Raw genomic sequence first — 17826 nt, forward strand, 5'->3', positions numbered from 1 at the left:
CGATCATCTGAAACCCAGTCTAATAGAGGTTTACAAAGTGCAGATGCCAAAGACTGACTCAGAAGGTCTGAGTGTGGAAATTAGAATGCTGTTTTTTTTCAGAACCTTCACAGGGTTGGAGCACAGCCAGAATGAGAAACTGCTTTAGATTAGAAGTTCTTTTAGGAGAGAGATGATGTCTCATACCTACTTTAGCCACCTTAGTGCTCAGTACAGGTTGAGTATCCTTTATCTGAAATGCTTGAGACTAGAAGTATTTCAGATTTCAATTTTTTTCAGATTTTGGAATATTTGCAGAATGCATAATGGTCAAGCATCCCTAATCCGAAAATTCAAAATGTTCCAATGAGCTTTTCCTTGGAGCATCATGTCAGCACTCAGAAAGTTTCAGATTTTTGAGCATTTTGGATTTTGAGTGCTCAACCTGCATAAGGAACATAATAGGAACTTGATACTTTTCAGTCTCCCTCCTGCCCCAAATTATTACAACATTTTCATAGTGCTAGGCTTCCATTTGTTTTTGCTTTTTTTCCTGGAGACAGGGTCTCACTTTGTTGCCCAGGCTGGAGCGCAGTGGCACAATCTCAACCTCCCAGGCTCAAGTGATTCTTCCACGTTAGCCTCTACATAGCTGGGACTACAGGCGACCACGACCATGTCTGACTAATTAAAAAAAATTTTTTTTTGTAGAGGTAGGGTCTTGCTATGTTGCTCAGACTGGTCTCGAAGTCCTGGGCTTAAGTAATCCTCTCACCTCAGCCTCCCAAAGTGGTGGGATGACAGGCATGAGTCTCTGTGCCTGGCACGTTTGTTCTCAACTTTGTGATTGAAACCCGAGATGTTTCCTAGTTGTACCTTTACCTTTTGGTGCTTGAATTTTGTTAAAGATCAATATTTCTGGGCATTTAAAGAGATTTGTTAATTTTTTAAAATGCTTCTTGCTAAGAGTCTCTTTTTGCAGTAGGACCTTAGAGCTTTTGATTGTAATGAGACAGGGCAGGCTGAAAGTTAGTAAATGTTTCTCTTATTGACAACCCAACTTTTCTCTTATTGTAGTTATCCATCTTGGTGCATCCTGACAAAAATCAAGATGATGCTGACAGAGCACAAAAGGCTTTTGAAGGTATTTGTAAATTTACCTGCTTCTGAGTATTAGATTGTGAATGGCAGGGCCTAACTATTCCTTGTCCTAGATCAAGCAAAGACTGTTGTAGTTTTGTCTTCTGGTCACCAAGAAGCTGTGGTTTTCAGTAGAGCAGTTGCCATTTCAAAGCAGAATGTTTTGTTTAAGAAGTAGACCTTAACTTTGCTTTGTTAAAACTTTTATATGCCAACAAAGACTGTTATTGCCTAGGACCATTTTTTTTCTTTGAACATAAAGAATTTTATCACTGAATTAAATCCAGATGTGGTGTATTTAGCCTTGAGTATATATTTAATTTTTTCCAAGGCTCTCAAGGAAAGTCATTGCTATAGTTGGAATGTTTTTTTTTTTTTAAATTAGTTTAACAACAGTAAATAATTAAAGTAGGGAATGCTTTAGACAGCACAAGTCCATTTACACTGCCTGAGTATAGTTCAGACTTTCAGAGGGTATTTGCAGAAACAGTTAATTTCAATGTTTTGCATTAGCTGTGGACAAAGCTTACAAGTTGCTACTGGATCAGGAGCAAAAGAAGAGGGCCCTGGATGTAATTCAGGCAGGAAAAGAATACGTGGAACACACTGTAAGTATTTATAGTGCTGCTGTGTTTACAGGAAGTATCAGCAAGCCTTGGGCACCTTGTAGGAGGGTACATATTAACATAGTGATGCCTACTGGCACAACTTGTGGATGCTTATGTGCTCTCCACCACTTTGCTGTGGTGGTCATGAATAGTGTGTGCCTAAAGCTGTAATTCACTCCTAAGAGAAGAACTCAGATGAGGAGTAGCTAGGACACTGCTCCTACCTGTTTCTCTGCCAGTCCTGTGTTGGGGAGAAAGGGTTGTTCTCTCCCTCTCATCACATATTGCCATTTACTCCATTCTTAGAGTGGAAATACGGAGCAGCCTGTGACCCTTGACTCTTGATTTTTATTCTTGTCCCTGGTGAAGGGTTTGGAACAAGGCTTGTCTAAGGCTAGCAAGAGGATAGGGGTAAACTTTTTTTAAAATATGAGGAGGTTTATGCCCATCTTAATAACAGAGTTGGGAAGAACTCAATTGAAGGAAAATGAGTTGTAGCTGGTGTTATTTTTGTTTGCTCTTGAGGGCCTACATAAATCTCCCATGTGGTGGGAAATGTCAGTATGGCTTTCCTGAGGTAAGAAACGTCTTTTAACTTTTTGCTTGCTGGGGCAAGAATCTTGAGGCCATGTATAAGAGCTGTTTCAATTGTGATTGGATATGACTTTTCACATGGAGAGCTTTGAAATGTGAAACTGAACTTTATAACTATAATAATGAATCCAGTTTAGGTGAGGAAAATCGATAAGAAGAGGAGACAAAGGGCCCATAACTATGTCCTGCCGGTCATGTGTTGGAAATGGCACTTGTAGGCCCTATCCTTGTAGAAATAGGAAAAGTGCCTGACAGTTGCTCCTTAAATCATTGTGGTAGTTACCATTCTTATGTCTTTACCTGTAAGAATGTCATCCTTAGGCTTCCTGACCACAGGGTGGCAGTAGGGCCTTTCTGAGCTTAGAGGGCACTTGGCTTTTGCTGGTATAATAGACTGGTTAGTTCATGGAGTAGTGTCATTCTTGTATGAATGGGTATATTTAATTTTTTTTTTTTTTTTTTTTAATCTCAGTAGTGGCCAAAGTGATAAAAATATCAGTTAATATGATGTGTGGTTTAGGGAGGTTCCACGGCGAAAATGATCAAGAATGTAGTTATCGAAATGCCAGAAAAACTACTTGGACATAATGCCACAAATTCTGTAGCTTCTTCTAAAACTTGACAAATATATTTTCTTTGCTCTAAACACATAACCACAAGAAAGCCAAGAAAGGTAAATTAGTAGTCTGTTTATTTCATCAAAAACGTTTTGGACCTGATGAGTTGGGGACAACCTCCCGTTGGTCCCCTTTCATCTTTCATTCTTCCTGGTAGTTTGGATTTTAGATGAGATTAGAAAAAGGACTTGTGGTTCCTAATTTTCCTTGATTCCGTTGTTCTTTTGAGGAGGGAGGAGAGGGGCTTGTTTTTTTTTTTAATGGAAACTTTTTGGTATACCTGTGCCTGCAGAAAGTTACATATATTATATGTGTACAGCTCAGTGGATATTCTCAAAGCACAGGTGCTCGTCTTTTGATGAAAAAAAATTCTTTTTAGGTGAAAGAGCGAAAAAAACAATTAAAGAAGGAAGGAAAACCTACAATTGTAGAGGAGGACGATCCTGAACTGGTGAGTTAAATATGGGAAACACCACTGTATCTTGTGTGACTGAGTCTACGAATTGGTGAGTTACAGAGACAGAAGCCAAAAGAATGATGAATATATGCTATTTCACATTTATTTATTTATTATTTTTGAGACTGAGTTTCACTCTTGTTGCCAGGCTGGAGTGCAATGGTGCAATCTTGGCTCACTGCAACCTCTGCCTCCCGGGTTCAAGCAATTCTCCTGTTTCAGCCTCTCAAGTACCTAGGATTATAGGTGCATGCCACCACGCCCGGCTAATTTTTGTATTTTTAGTAGAGACGAGGTTTCATCATATTGGTCAGGCTGGTCTCAAACTCCTGACCTCAGGTTATCCGCCTGCCTCTGCCTCCCAAAGTGTTGGGATTACAGGCATGAGCCACCACGCCCGGCCTTATTTTTTTATTTTTTATTTTTTGAGATGAACTTTTACTCTTGTTGCCCAGGCTAGAGTGCAATGGTATGATCTTGGCTCACCACAACCTCTGCCTCCTGGGTTCAAGTGATTCTGCCTCAGCATCCCGAGTAGTTGGGATTACAGGCATGCACCACCACGCCCAACTAATTTTGTATTTTTAGTAGAGACGGGCTTTCTCCATGTTGGTCTCAAACTCCTGACCTCAGGTGATCTGTCTGCCTTGGCCTCCCAAAGTGCTGGGATTACAAATGTGATGTACTGTGCCTAGCTGTCACATATTTTTAATTTTAATTTTAATTAATTAATTAATTAATTTTTTGAGAAGGAGTTACACTCTTGTTGCCCAGGCTGGAGTGCAATGGCGTGATCTCAACTCACTGCAACCTCCGTCTCCTGGGTTCAAGCGATTCTCCTGCCTCAGCCTCCCAAGTAGCTGGGATTACTGGCATGCACCACCATGCCTGGCTAATTTTGTATTTTTAGTAGAGATGGGGTTTCTCCATGTTTTTCAAGCTGGTCTCGAACTCCTGACCTCAGATGATCCGCCTGCCTTGGCTTCCCAGAGTGCTGGGATTACAGGCTACAGGCATGAGCCACCGTGCCCAGCCTCCGGCTAATTTTTTTATATTTTTAGTAGAGACGGGGTTTCATCATGTTGGCCAGGCTGGTCTTGAACTTCTGACCTTGGGTGATCCACCCGCCTTGGCCTCCCAAAGTGCTGGTATTACAGGCATGAGCCACTGTGCGTGGCCTCATTTTTATTTTTTTAAAAAACATTTTATTTGGCTGGGTGCAGTGGCTCACGCCTGTGAGCCCAGCACTTTGGGAGGCTGAGGCAGGCGGATCACGAGGTCAGGAGATCGAGACCATCCTGGCCAACATGTGAAACCCCGTCTCTACTGAAAATACAGAAATTAGCTGGGCATGGTGGTGCATGCCTGTAATCCCAGCTACTTGGGAGGCTGAGGCAGGAAAATAGCTTGAACCCGTGAGGCAGAGGTTGCAGTGGGCCAAGATCGTGCCACTGCACCCCAGCCTGGCAACATAGCAAGACTCCATCTCAAAACAATAACAACAACAACAAACATTTTATTTGAACTTAAAATGTATAAATATACATTTATTTATGTATTTGAGACAGGGTCTTACTCTGTTGCCCAGGCTAGAGAGCAGTGGTACGATCTCAGCTCACTGCAACCTCTGCCTCCCAGGTTCAAGTGATTCTCCTGCCTTAGCCTCCTGAGTAGCTGGGATTACAAATGCCCACCACCAAGCCTTGCTAATTTTTGTATTTTTAGTAGAGACAGGATGTCACCATGTTGCTCAGGCTGATCTCAAACTCCTCACCTCAAGTAATCTGCCCGCCTTGGCCTCCTGAAGTGCTGGGATTACAGGCATGGGCCACCGCACCTGGCCCAACTTTCTTCAGTTGTTTTTTTTTTCCTGATTATAAAAGAACACATGCTAATGATAGAAGATTTGGAAAAAGCAGAGAAATATAAAAAATATAAAATCACCAGTGTCTGTCTGTCCAGTGTTTGGAGCTTTTAAAGATGTTGAGCTATTCATTACAGACTCCTTTATACCTTTGATGTTTGTCTTTATTAGGGACTGGAGTTTGAAGCATTTCTTTTAGTGAGCAGTGTCTAGTAGGTAACAGGATAAAAGAAAAGTCACAGAAATTTAGGGACTTCTTTATTTTCCTTTCTCTCCATATATCACTCTTTGCTCCAGTGTCTGATTTTAGAATTTAAGCACTATTCAATCTGCATGACAGATTCCTTTTGTACTTACATGTCTATTTAAAATACATTATATCTGGAGAAAAATATTTAAAAGTAGAATAACATAAGCTTTGTTCTTAAGAACTCTTGAAAATAAAGAACTAAAAACTGGTAGGGAGGGGATTGTAATTTCATTAACTTGGTGTGACATTTACCTTCATTTTTTTTTTGTAATTCTTTTTAGAGCTAGGGTCTCCCTTTGTCACCCCGGCTGGAGTATAGTGGCGTGATCTTAACTCACTGCAGCCTCGACCTCCTGTGCACAAGTGATCCTCCCACCTTAGTGGATATTATATATTATACATTCTAATAATAACCTCTGGTGGCACATACCTATAATCCGAGTGCTTTGGGGGCTGAAGTGGGAGGATCTTTTCAGCCTAGGAGTTTGAGGCTGCAGTGAGCTATGATCACATCACTGCACTCTAGCCTGGGTGACAGATTGCGACAAAAACAATAATAATAAATAATAATAGCTTCTGTTCCTATCTTTGTAAGACTACCATGTAATATACTTTTTTTTTTTTTTTTTTAAGACATAGAGTCTTGCTCTGTTGTCCAGGTTGGAGTGCAGTGGCATAGTCATAGCTCACTGCAGCCTTGACCTCCTGAGCTCAAGCAGTCCTCCCACCTCAGCCTCTAGAGCTGGGGACTACAAGTGTGTGCAACCATACCTGGTTAATGTTTTATTTTTAATATTTTTTGTAGAGATGGGATCTCACTATGTTGCTCAGGGTGGTCTCAGACTCGAGGGCTTAAGTGATCCTCCTGCCTCAGCCTCTTGAAACGCTGGGTCTACAGATGTGCACCACCATGCCCTGCTAATTTTTGTTTGATTTTGAGATGAAGTTTCGCTCTTGTTGCCCAGGCTGGAGTGCAATGGCATGATCTTGGCTCGCTGCAACCTTCGCCTCCTAGGTTCAAGTGATTCTCCTGCCTAAGGTTCAAGTGATTCCCCTGCCTAAGTCTCCCGAGTAGTTGGGATTACAGGCACACACCGCCATGCCTGGCTAATTGTTGTATTTTTAGTAGAGACGGAGTTTCACCACGTTCAGGCCAGGCTGGTCTTGAACTCTAGACCTCAGGTGATATGCCCTCCTTGGCCTCCCAGAGTGCTGGGATGACAGGTGTGAGCCACCACTTCTGGCCTGCGCACTAGTTTAAAAAAAATTTTTTTTTGTAGCAATAGAGTTTCGCTATGTTGCCCAGGCTAGTCGAGCTCTTAGCCTCAAGCGATTGTCCTCCCTTGGCCTCCCAAAGTGTTGGAATTACGGGTGTGAGCCACTGTGCCCAGCCTGTGCCAGGTTTTAATCTGCTTTATCTTAGGCTCCAAGTGAAAGTACATGGTTCAAATTGCTGGTAAAAATATTTACTCTGATTTTCTTTTGTTCTTGATTTTCTTGTAGTTCAAACAAGCTGTATATAAACAGACAATGAAACTCTTTGCTGAGCTGGAAATTAAAAGGAAAGAGAGAGAAGCCAAAGAGATGCATGAAAGGTACATATCAGTATATTCATTAAACCATATTTAAATACCTAGTTAACTAACATTGGTCTTTGGTGATTTTCCTAATGAAGGAATTATGTGGTATATCATTAAAGAGACTATAAAAATAGTTACCTAAAAACAATCAAGCTTTTTATTTTTTTTTTTTTTTTTGAGATGGAGTCTTGCTCTGTCACCCAGGCTGGAGAGCACTGGCGCGATCTCTGCTCACTGCAAGCTCTGCCTCCCGGGTTCACGCCATTCTCCTGCCTCAGCCTCCAGAGTAGCTGGGACTACAGGTGCCCGCCACCTCGCCCGGCTAGTTTTTGTATTTTTTTAGTAGAGACGGAGTTTCACCGGGTTAGCCAGGATGGTCTCGATCTCCTGACCTCGTGATCCACCCGTCTTGGCTTCCCAAAGTGCTGGGATTACAGGCTTGAGCCACCACGCACAGCCACAATCAAGCTTTTGAATCACCAGGGTAAGAAGTTTTTTTTCTTTGACTTTTGGGAATTATTGAATAGCTCTGTCCTTAGGGAGTGTATTTTGTATTTATTTTTTTGATACAGTCTTGCTCTGTCGCCAGGCTGGAATGCAGTGGGGCAGTCTTGGCTCACTGCAACCTCCACCTCCCAGGTTCTAGCAGTTCCCCTGCCTCAGCCTCCCAAGTAGCTGGGACTACAGGTGTACGCCACCATGCCCGGCTAATTTTTTGTATTTTAGTAGAGACGGGGTTTCACCATGTTGGCCAGAATGGTCTCGATCTCCTGACCTTGTGATCTGCCTGCCTTGGCCTCCTAAAGTGCTAGGGTTACAGGCGTGAGCCACCACACACTCTCAGGGAGATTATTTATAATCAAGAGCCTTGTGTGTGTTCTTTCTGATGTCCTGGAGTGAAATAAGCAGCTGTTAAGGCCACTGTTACTGAGACCAGAACCTTTTGTGGGACTAGTGGCTACAGCTTTGGTGAGTGTATAGTACTGTACAGTGTCATTGGTAACAAAATGTTTAATGTTCTAAAATATGATTTCTCTTGGACATCAGAAATGTTAGAGTTTTGCTCTTGTTGCCCAAGCTGGAGTGCAGTGGTGCAATCTCAGCTCACTGCAACCTTCACCTCCTGGGTTCAGGCGATTCTCCTGCCTGAATTCTCCTGCCTGGCTAATTTTTACATTTTTAGTAGAGACGGGGTTTCACCATGTTGGTCAGGCTGGTCTCGAACTCCTGACCTCACGTGATCCACCCACTGCAGCCTCTCAAAGTGCTAGGCTTACAGGCGTGAGCCACTATGTCCGGCCAAGTTTTGTTTCTCTATGTATTTTATATTGTTGTTTGGTATGTACCAGTAACTAAAATTTGCTAGTTGAGGTTGTGTGAAATGTCTTTGTTTTGGGATAGGGTTTTGTCCAGAGATCTTAAGAACTTTGGGTTTATAATGGTCATTCTGCTGAAGTAAGGTGGCCTGTGTTCTCGCATAGCTTTGTCACTGAAAGAGCCCAAAACCTCACATTGCTCTTGGCTGGGCTTTGGTTACTTTATCTGTGTAACGGAGATATTTATGTCTTTCCCCACAGCCATGCCCACAGTCTGATCTGCGTGTTTTAGGATGAGACATTCATGAAAATGCTTTGAGCCCTTTCCAGACAGCCATCTTTGTAGACTTCTAGGGGAACTGATTTACTATATATGCTTGCTTCTGTGGGGAGATGCCATCTTGTATGGTTAATTCAGTCTATAAGGATCATATAAATAATATGATCTGGTTTTCCTCCTAGGAAACGACAAAGGGAAGAAGAGATTGAAGCTCAAGAAAAAGCCAAACGGGAAAGAGAGTGGCAGAAAAACTTTGAGGTAAATTTCTAAGGTGGCCAGGGATTCTAATTCCAGAGTAAGGCAGCTTGGTTCCTGCGGCACTCCCAGGACTGAATTGGGTAGTCAGAGGGAAGTGGGATATGTGGGGAAGAGTGGGAGCTGTGAAGAATGAGGCTGGTCCTGGTTCAGCCTCCTGTAAGCTCTGTAGCCTTGGCAAGGGCAATGAGGATCCCGGAATGGCTTTTTAAAAAATTATTATTATTATTTTGAGACAGAGTCTCGCTCTGTCGCCCAGGCTGGAGTGCCGTCGCGCAATCTCAGCTCACTGCAAGCTCCGCCTCCCGGGTTCACGCCATTCTCCTGCCTCAGCCTCCTGAGTAGCTGGGACTATAGGCGCCCACCACCACGCCCGGCTAATTTTTTTGTATTTTTAGTAGAGACAGGGTTTCACCATGTTAGCCAAGATGGTCTCGATCTCCTGACCTCGTGATCCGCCCACCTCGGCCTCCCAAAGTGCTGGGATTACAGGCGTGAGCCACCGCGCCCAGCCTAAAAAATTATTTTTTAAAATTATTGTTTAATTTATTTTTACAGCACACTAACAGTTTGACCCTGAATGGTTTTTCAGATTGTAGTAGGCACAGCTGCCCAGTGGGCTCAAGGAAAATGGATTGCACTTTTAATTTAGGGGGTAAACATAGAGTATTGCCCTGCTTGGAGATCTGTTAGTAGATGCTGAAGTTCTTGTGGCCCCAGTGTCCTGCCTGCACTTTAGAACTTTAGTTAGAACTTTTGAACTTGACTCTTCTTTGACACCCTAGTTATATCCTTCAGGTGGCTGGCCAGAAGGATTGTGGCAACATTTGGTCTTTTCTACTATAGGATTTAGGACTCATGGTTAGGGGCTGGCTAATCAGAGTTGATGGCTTTGTTTCTATTCCGCTTTATGTAGGGAAAGAGAAAAAATGGTAATGAGATAGAGGTCCTAGTGGCCATCCCTACACAACTGGCTAGGCATTTTACTGGCTTTGGGGCAGCCATCCAAGTTTTGGGGGGCAGCAGAAAGATGTAGTGGAAAGAGTAGCTGTACTGCTAGCTAGCTCTATGGCTTTGAGAAAATCATTTAACCTTTTTGAGCCTTAGTGTTATTTGTGAAGCACTGGTAGCAGTACACACCATAGTCGGGTTTGGGGAAGATTAGAAGTACCATATGCTGTCCAGGCACAGTGGCTCACGCCTGAAATCCCAGCACTTTGGTAGGCCAAGGCGGGTGGATCACGAGGTCAGGAGATCGAAACCATTCTGGCTAACATGGTGAAACCCCGTCTCTACTAAAAATACAAACAATTAGCCAGGCCTTGTGGTGGGCGCCTGTAGTCCCAGCTACTTGGGAGCCTGAGGCAGGAGAATGGCGTGAACCCGGGAGGTGGAGGTTGCAGTGAGCCAAGATTGCGCCACTGCACTCCAGCCTGGGCGACAGAATGAGACTTCATCTCATAAAAAAAAAAAAAAAAAAAAAAAAGAAATACCATATGCTAAACGTCTAGCCTTGAGGTCCCCAACAAATAGGGCCTCAGTGTTGTGATGATTATTACTCATTTTGTCCTCCTCTTCCAACCTGCAGCTCATCCTGCTTTCTAGGGGGTGCTGTGACACTTTCTTGTGCCCATGGGAGTGGGAAGAAAGCTCTATTGTACTCTTTTTTTTTTTGAGACGGAGTTTAGCTCTTGTTGCTCAGGCTGAAGTGCAATGGTGTGATCTTGGCTCACCGCGACCTCTGCCTCCTCGATTCAAGTGATCTCCTGCCTCAGCCTCCCAAGTGCTGGGATTACAGGCATGTGTCACCGTGCCTGGCTAACTTTTTATATTTTTAGTAGAGATGGGGTTTCTCCATGTTGGTCAGGCTGGTCCTGAACTCCCAACCTCAGGTGATCCACCTGCTGTGTGAGCCACCATGCCCGGCCTATGCTACTCTTTTTTCTTTTTTTCTTTTTGATATGAAGTCTCGCTCTTGTTGTCCAGGCTGGAGTGCAGTGGCATGGTCTCGGCCCACTGCAACCTCTGCCTCCCAGGTTCAAGCGATTCTCCTGCCTCAGCCTCCTGAGTAGCTGGGATTACAGGCACTGGCCACCATGCCCGGCTAAGCTTTGTATTTTTATTAGAGACAGGGTTTCACCATGTTGGCCAGGCTGGTCTTGAACTCCTGACCTCAGGTGATCTGCCCGCCTTGGCCTCCCAAAGTGCTGGGATTATAGGTATGAGCCACTGCGCCTGGCCAGCTCTATTCTACTCTTGGATTATTCCAGGGGACTGAACTGAGCTGGGCTACAGGAGGTTGGATGGATGGCAGAGCAGGTTTAGGCCTTTCCACTCATTTTTTTTTTTTTTTTTGAGACGGAGTCTCGCTCTGTCGCCCGGGCTGGAGTGCAGTGGCCGGATCTCAGTTCACTGCAAGCTCCGTCTCCCGGGTTTACGCCATTCTCCTGCCTCAGCCTCCCGAGAAGCTGGGACTACAGGCGCCCACCACCTCGCCCGGCTAGTTTTTTTTGTATTTTTTTAGTAGAGACGGGGTTTCACCATGTTAGCCAGGATGGTCTTGATCTCCTGACCTTGTGATCCGCCCGTCTTGGCCTCCCAAAGTGCTGGGATTACAGGCTTGAGCCACCGCGCCCGGCCGGCCTTTCCACTCATTAAGTGGTCTCTTCACCTCAAACTTCTTTTGTACTTAGGAAAGTCGAGATGGTCGTGTGGACAGCTGGCGAAACTTCCAAGCCAATACAAAGGGGAAGAAAGAGAAGAAAAATCGGACCTTCCTGAGACCACCAAAAGTAAAAATGGAGCAGCGTGAGTGACCAGCTGGGGTCACAGGCACAGAACCTTCCCCCTGCTATCTCCCTTCCTGCTTCGAAGGACTCATTCTTTCCTCCCACTTCCACCCCAACATAGAGTAGAATTTGCTTTTTAGTCCATTTTGTTTTGAATACAATTTAATATTGATCAGAATAATTCTTTTGTACATTGAAATGAGGGGCTTGGTTTAAAAAAAGACCTTCCCCTCTCCCTGCCCCTGGAATAACCAGGATTAGAAGGTGCCACCATTGGTGCTGCCTTCTCTTCCCACAGCCTGTAACTCAGTGTTTTGTACTTCACTGAATTGTGATGGTTAGAAACTTCATGGATAGTTTGTGGAAATCATCCGATTAAACATATTGCTTAAAATGGTGTTGCTGTGACTTCAGAGACAAGCCTGGAAGGGGCACCTTAGGAAGCCCCTTCACTTCAGTTGCTCGCTTCTGGGTGTGCTCCCTTCGAAGGCCCAGATAAGACAGGGAACACTTGTGGGCACACAGAGCGGCATCTGATGCCCTGATGCCCTGTGGTGTTTGGCATGTGCCCCCGTCTACTGACCAATCAGTGTGGCATGAGGTCCACGCCACCCAAACCTTTCACTTTCCAAAGAGCTAGCCGTCCTCCACCCAGTACCATGTCCTAGCCTGTCTGCATTTGTTAGTGGTAATATTCTTTATGTATAATAAATTTTTATACCCAAGCCATTGATGTACTCTTCCTTGTACTCTCCCTTGTGGGTCCCTTATCTGGCTTGGCCCAACCCCAAAATGCTTTGGGGTTGGACAGACCTGGCCGAACCTTAGTTTGTTCATCTGCAAAATGGGAATATAAATTACTGTCGCAGCTTTTAGGGAGGATTTGCCATGGCATATACAAGGTAGCTACCACAGTGCTCCTTGGGTATTGCCAATATACTATTATTTCTGTGTAAAGTGAAGATACTGATTATTTTGAGGATTAAATGAAGTAATATATGAAAGCGTGCCTAGATGTCCTGCTTGCTTTCAGGGACAGAATCAGCCCTTGGGAGGGGCCGAAAGTAAGAAGTGGAAAGGTGACACTTGAAATGTGAAGATAAAGGAAACTAGGTGACTCAAAACTAGACTTTGCTTTTTGCAATGTCTTATAGATGAGTAAACAGGCACCATGACTACGAAAGGCACCATGTCTTTTAGTATCATGAGAAGCGCGACTTTCATTTCTCTGTGGGAGAGGACAGAGGCTTGGGTGTCTTACTGTCCTTCCAAGTACAGCTGAGCACATCCAAACCACACATGAAGTAGAGCACAGAGGCGGGTGGGTGGGTGGGCAGGTGTGCCTCTGGCTAAACTGGACCAAGGCAGAGGAAGGACATGTTTAGTTGCCCTGCAAAAGTGATACATGCTGTGAGGTAATGCAGGCTATCCTGCCAAGGGGGGCAGTGATTATCTCTTTTAGCCAGGCAAAGCAAAGCGACCCCCGTTTCAGTCCAGGATGTGGGTGCACACACCCCTTCCTTAGAGATTAAGTGGTGGTTGTTCAGTTCAGCCAGCTACAAACTTACCTTTACCCTCAAGGAGGCTGTGCCAGCAATTAGCTATGGGTGTTAGTTCTCACACTGCTATGAAGAACTACCTGAGACTGGGTAGTTTATAAAGAAAAGAGGTTTAATTGACTCATGGTTTTGCAGGCTGTACAGGAAGCGTGGCTGGGGAGGCCTCAGGAAACTTAGAGTTGTGGCAGAAGTGAAGAGGAAGGAGGCACATCTTACATGGCCAGAGCAGGAGGAAGAGAGTGCAGGGAGAGGTGCTACACACTTTTAAACAACCAGATCTCACTATCACCAGATAGTGATAGACAAGGAGAACTCACTATCAGAAGAACAGCAAAGGGGGCGGCCCTTATGATCCAATCACCTCTTATCAGGTCCCTCCTCCAACATGGGGGATTACAACTGGGCATGAGATTGGGGCGGGGACACAAATCTAAATCATGTCAGGTGTGTTTATTCATTGAACAAATGTGCTGGTTTAGAAATAAAATGGTGAACACCGCAGGACCCCTGTTGCCTGCCTCACAGCTGGGGCACACGGGCAAGGAGACTGTGTCCACTGCTCTGAGAAGGGGACCCTTGATCTCATTTTTAGCAGCCAGGGAATGTTTCCTGGAGAAAGTGGCCATTTTAAAAGCTGGAACCCAGGGGCTGATGCATCAGTTAGGAATGTTTTGGCTGCAAGGAACAACTGGCAAAAAGAGGAATATTTTACTTCCATAAGTGGAGACGGGGTTTCAGGTATTGTTCATGGTGGAATCATTCATTCAGTAATACCTCCAAGGAAACAGGCTCTTGCTATGCTTCTCCGTCCTCTCTGGAGGGTTTGGCATCTCACAGTTGCAAGAAGGTTCTAGCACCACATCTTATAACAACTACCAAACAGAAATAAGTCATCCAGGAAGCAAAATTTTTCCCAGAAGATGTCACTGGTTAGAAAATGGGTCACATGGACACCTCTTGGTAAGTTTGGCTAGGAGAGTTGTGAAGAACAGACAGGCAATACACCAAGCCTTACTCCTTGGGACTGGGCACGTGTTTCCAATAAAAGTTGGTAAAGATGAAAGAATTCTGCCGGAAAGTCTGGGCGCAGTGGTTCATGCCTGTAATCCCAGCACTTTGGGAGGCCAAGGCGGGCAGATCACGAGGTCAAGAGATCAAGACATCCTGGCTAACACGGTGAAACCCTGTCTCTACTAAAAATACAAAAAATTAGCCGGACGTGGTAGCAGGCGGCTGTAGTCCCAGCTACTCGGGAGGCTGAGGCAGGAGAATGGCGTGAACCCGGGAGGCGGAGCTTGCAGTGAGCCGAGATCGTGCCACTGCACTCCAGCCTGGGTGACAGAGTGAAACTCCGCCTCAAAAAAAAAAAAAAAGAATGCCTGCTGGAAACAATGAACAGTGTCTGGCGCAGAAGGGGTGGTACTTGAAGGAAAGGTGTTTCAGTCAGAGGGAATGGCGTGTGCAAAGGCCCAGAGGGTAAGAGAATAGCTCATTCATGGAACTGAACAACATTTGTTATGCCTGGAGCACAGACTGTGAGGTGAGATGAGACCAGGGAGATCATAATGGCATACTGAGGAATTTGGGTTTCGGTCAGTACATCCTATTTTCCTAGATGGACCAAAGTCTTCCCACTTCCTTTCTGTCGCATTTTAGTGACAGACCCACTGGACAGATCAGCAATGGTCCCAGCCCATTCTCATAACCCTGCTTGGAGCAATCTCTGTGATGACCTGGCTGGGGAGAGGGGTGTGTGCTGGGCATTGACTTGAGGCAGTACAGTCAAGACTGGCCTCCAAGGCAGGGCTGTGGCTATGGCAGTGCCATCCTCTCCCACCCCTTCATCCATGAATAGGTTAAGGGGCACTCACTAGGTAGGGAAGGCTTGCCGGAGGAGTGCCAGGGCCCAGAGAAAAATGAAAAGCTGGATGGGCCACTTTTCTTGTTTTCTGTAAATAATGGAGCAGATAGGCTCCCCAGCTGTGGAGCCAACTGCTGGCAAGAGGACCTTTGTGGACAGAGGTGAGGTGGAAGGAGCCAGCCAGATATGGTTAGAAACCCACCATGTGGGCCGGTAACATCAACTCTGAGCCTCAGCATCCTAGTATGTAAAGTGGGAATTGCACCTTTAAAATGAAGTGTAGGCCGGGCACGGTGGTTCACACCCGTAATCCGGGCACTTTGAGAGGCCGAGGCAGGCGGATCACTAGAGGTCAGGAGTTTGAGACCACCCTGGCCAACATAGTGAAACCTCGTCTCTACTAAAAATATAAAAATCAGCTGGGCATGGTGGCACAGGTGTGGTGGCACTTGGGAAACTGAGGCAGGAGAATCACTTTAACCCGGGAGGTAGAGGTTGCAGTGAGCCAAGATCTTGTGCCATTGCACTCCAGCCTGGGCGACAGAGACTCCGTCTCAAAAAAAAAAGAAAAGAATTGTAACCACTGAAAGAAAGCATCAGCTGTTGCCTTTGGCATTCCAGTCACCTGAACCCCCACACCCTATGGCTGTGGTTTCTCAGCTGCTTCCTGGAGCAGCCACAGCCAGCTTCACTTTCTGGCCCCTCCCGCTTCCCTGGGGCCCCAGTGGCAGTAGGAGGAAGTGTGTGGGACGTTGTGGATGGGTCTGGGCCTGCTCTGAAGGTGGAACCTCAAGGAAACAGGATTTTCCCCTCTCCATTTCCTTATCCCGCTCCCCAACCTCAACCTAGCACATCTGGATCACCTGCCCCTTGCTGGAGGTTATCAGTGCTTCTCACGTGAGAACTGGGGGCTCAGAGCTCGACAAGGGCACTGTGAAATGAGTGTAAAAGCGATGTGAAGTCACCCACCTCCTTGACTTTCCTGCTCTGCCACTCACTGGCATCGTGTCTCTGGCAAGTCATTTCCCCTCTCTGGACTTTGGCTGCCTCCTCTGGTAAAATGAGGGTAAAAACACCTTCTCCATTCCTGTTCTGCAAACTAGTGAGATTCTGTTCATTATAAAAAGCAAAAGGAGGCAAACCTTCCAAATGGAGACAATATGCCTGCATTTGGCATCAGACAGACTGGAGTTTGAATCCTGACTCTGCTGTGTTTGTTACATCCTGAGGGTTGAGGTCAGGGAAGCCAGGTGCCCAGCACAGCGGGGTGCACAGTGGCTGTTCCTCCCCGCCCCACTCCTGCTGGTTGTTCCCTGCTTTAATAAAGGGATGAAAGAGCTGAAGATTGAGGACACACCTGGGAAGCTTGTTAAAAAGACATTTCCTTTTTTTTTTTGGGGGGGGGGAGGACAGAGTCTTTCTTTGTTGTCCAGGTGGCAGTGCAGTGGCACGATGATCATGGCTCACTGCTGCCTCAACCTCCCGGGCTCAAACTATCCTGCCTCAGCCTCCTGAGTAGCTGTGACCACAGGTGTGCACCACCATGCCCCACTAATGTTTTAATTTATTTTTTGTAGAGACGAGGCCTATGCTGCTCAGGCTGGTCCCAAACTCCTGAGTTCAAGCAATCCTCCCACCTCAGCCTCCTACAGTGCTAGGATTATAGGCATAAGTCACTGCACCTGGCCTACAAGAACATTTTCTGATCTCCCTGAAGGTTCTGATTCAGGGTAGGGTATGCGTGTGTGTGGTAGGGAGACAGACAGCTGGACCTTTAACAAGCTCCCAACTTAACCTAGCCAGGGCTGGAGCCATCAGGCAGGGACAGCCAGTCCTCCAAGAGGTGGGAGGGTGGGTGGAGCTTAGGGTTCTCTGTCAGTGATGCTATTATCCTAACCACACACCTGTGGCTTAGTGGGCTGCCATTCCCCTGGTGGGAGATAGGCAAGCATAGCTAGAAACAGCCTCTAAAGGGTTGAACTCTCCTCTCCTTGGCTTCCTCCGGAGTCCCTCCAAGCCTGTATTGCTGTATGGGCTGCTACCTTGCAGTTGCCTTGATGCTTGTTAAAATTTCACTTCCTGGCCCCATCACCAGCACTGCTGTACCAGAATCTTTTTTTTTTTTTTTTTTTTTGAGACGGGTTCTTGCTCTATCGCCGAGGCTAGAGTGCAGTTGTGAGATCATGGCCCACTGCAGCCTCAATCTCCTGGGCCTGAGTGATCCTCCTACCTCAGTCTCCCAAATAGCTGGGACTGCAGGTGCGAACCACCACACCTGGCTAATTTTTTTTTCTTGGGAGAGATGGGGTCTGGATTTGTTGCCCAGGCTGGTCTCAAACTCCTGGTCTCAAGTGATCCTCTGCCAGCAGCCTCCCACAATGATGAGATTACAGACATACACCACCACGCCTGGCCTACCTTTATTTAATTAATTAATTTTATTTTATTTTTTTGAGATGGAGTCTTGCTCTTGTCACCCAGGCTGGAGTGCAATGGTGCGATCTCATCTCACTGCAACCTCAGCCTCCTGGGTTCAAGCGGTTCTCCTGCCTCAGACTCCCAAGTAGCTGGGATTACAGGCACTCGCCACCACACCTGGCTAATTTTTGTATTTTTAGTAGAGATGGGGTTTCACCATGTTGACCAGGCTGGTCTGGAACTCCTGACCTCGGCTGAT

At 45.8% G+C, this 17826-nt stretch overlaps 1 protein-coding gene across 2 annotated transcripts in view; it reads left to right on the forward strand.

Annotated features, from left to right (window-relative positions):
* DNAJC8 (DnaJ heat shock protein family (Hsp40) member C8) overlaps window positions 1–12454 on the forward strand; it is a 30468-nt gene extending 18014 nt beyond the window's left edge. For both annotated transcript variants that reach the window (XM_023219468.2, XM_023219469.2), the window contains 6 exons: window positions 1057–1123; window positions 1633–1727; window positions 3318–3389; window positions 7013–7104; window positions 8868–8943; window positions 11634–12454. In XM_023219468.2, coding sequence (XP_023075236.1) covers window positions 1057–1123; window positions 1633–1727; window positions 3318–3389; window positions 7013–7104; window positions 8868–8943; window positions 11634–11756 — 525 coding nt within the window. In that variant the 3' untranslated portion in view covers window positions 11757–12454. The remainder of the gene's footprint in view (window positions 1–1056; window positions 1124–1632; window positions 1728–3317; window positions 3390–7012; window positions 7105–8867; window positions 8944–11633) is intronic.
* The last annotated feature ends 5372 nt before the right edge of the window (window positions 12455–17826 follow it).

This window comes from Piliocolobus tephrosceles, chromosome 1 (genome assembly GCF_002776525.5).
Source record: "Piliocolobus tephrosceles isolate RC106 chromosome 1, ASM277652v3, whole genome shotgun sequence".
Lineage (NCBI taxonomy): Eukaryota > Metazoa > Chordata > Mammalia > Primates > Cercopithecidae > Piliocolobus > Piliocolobus tephrosceles.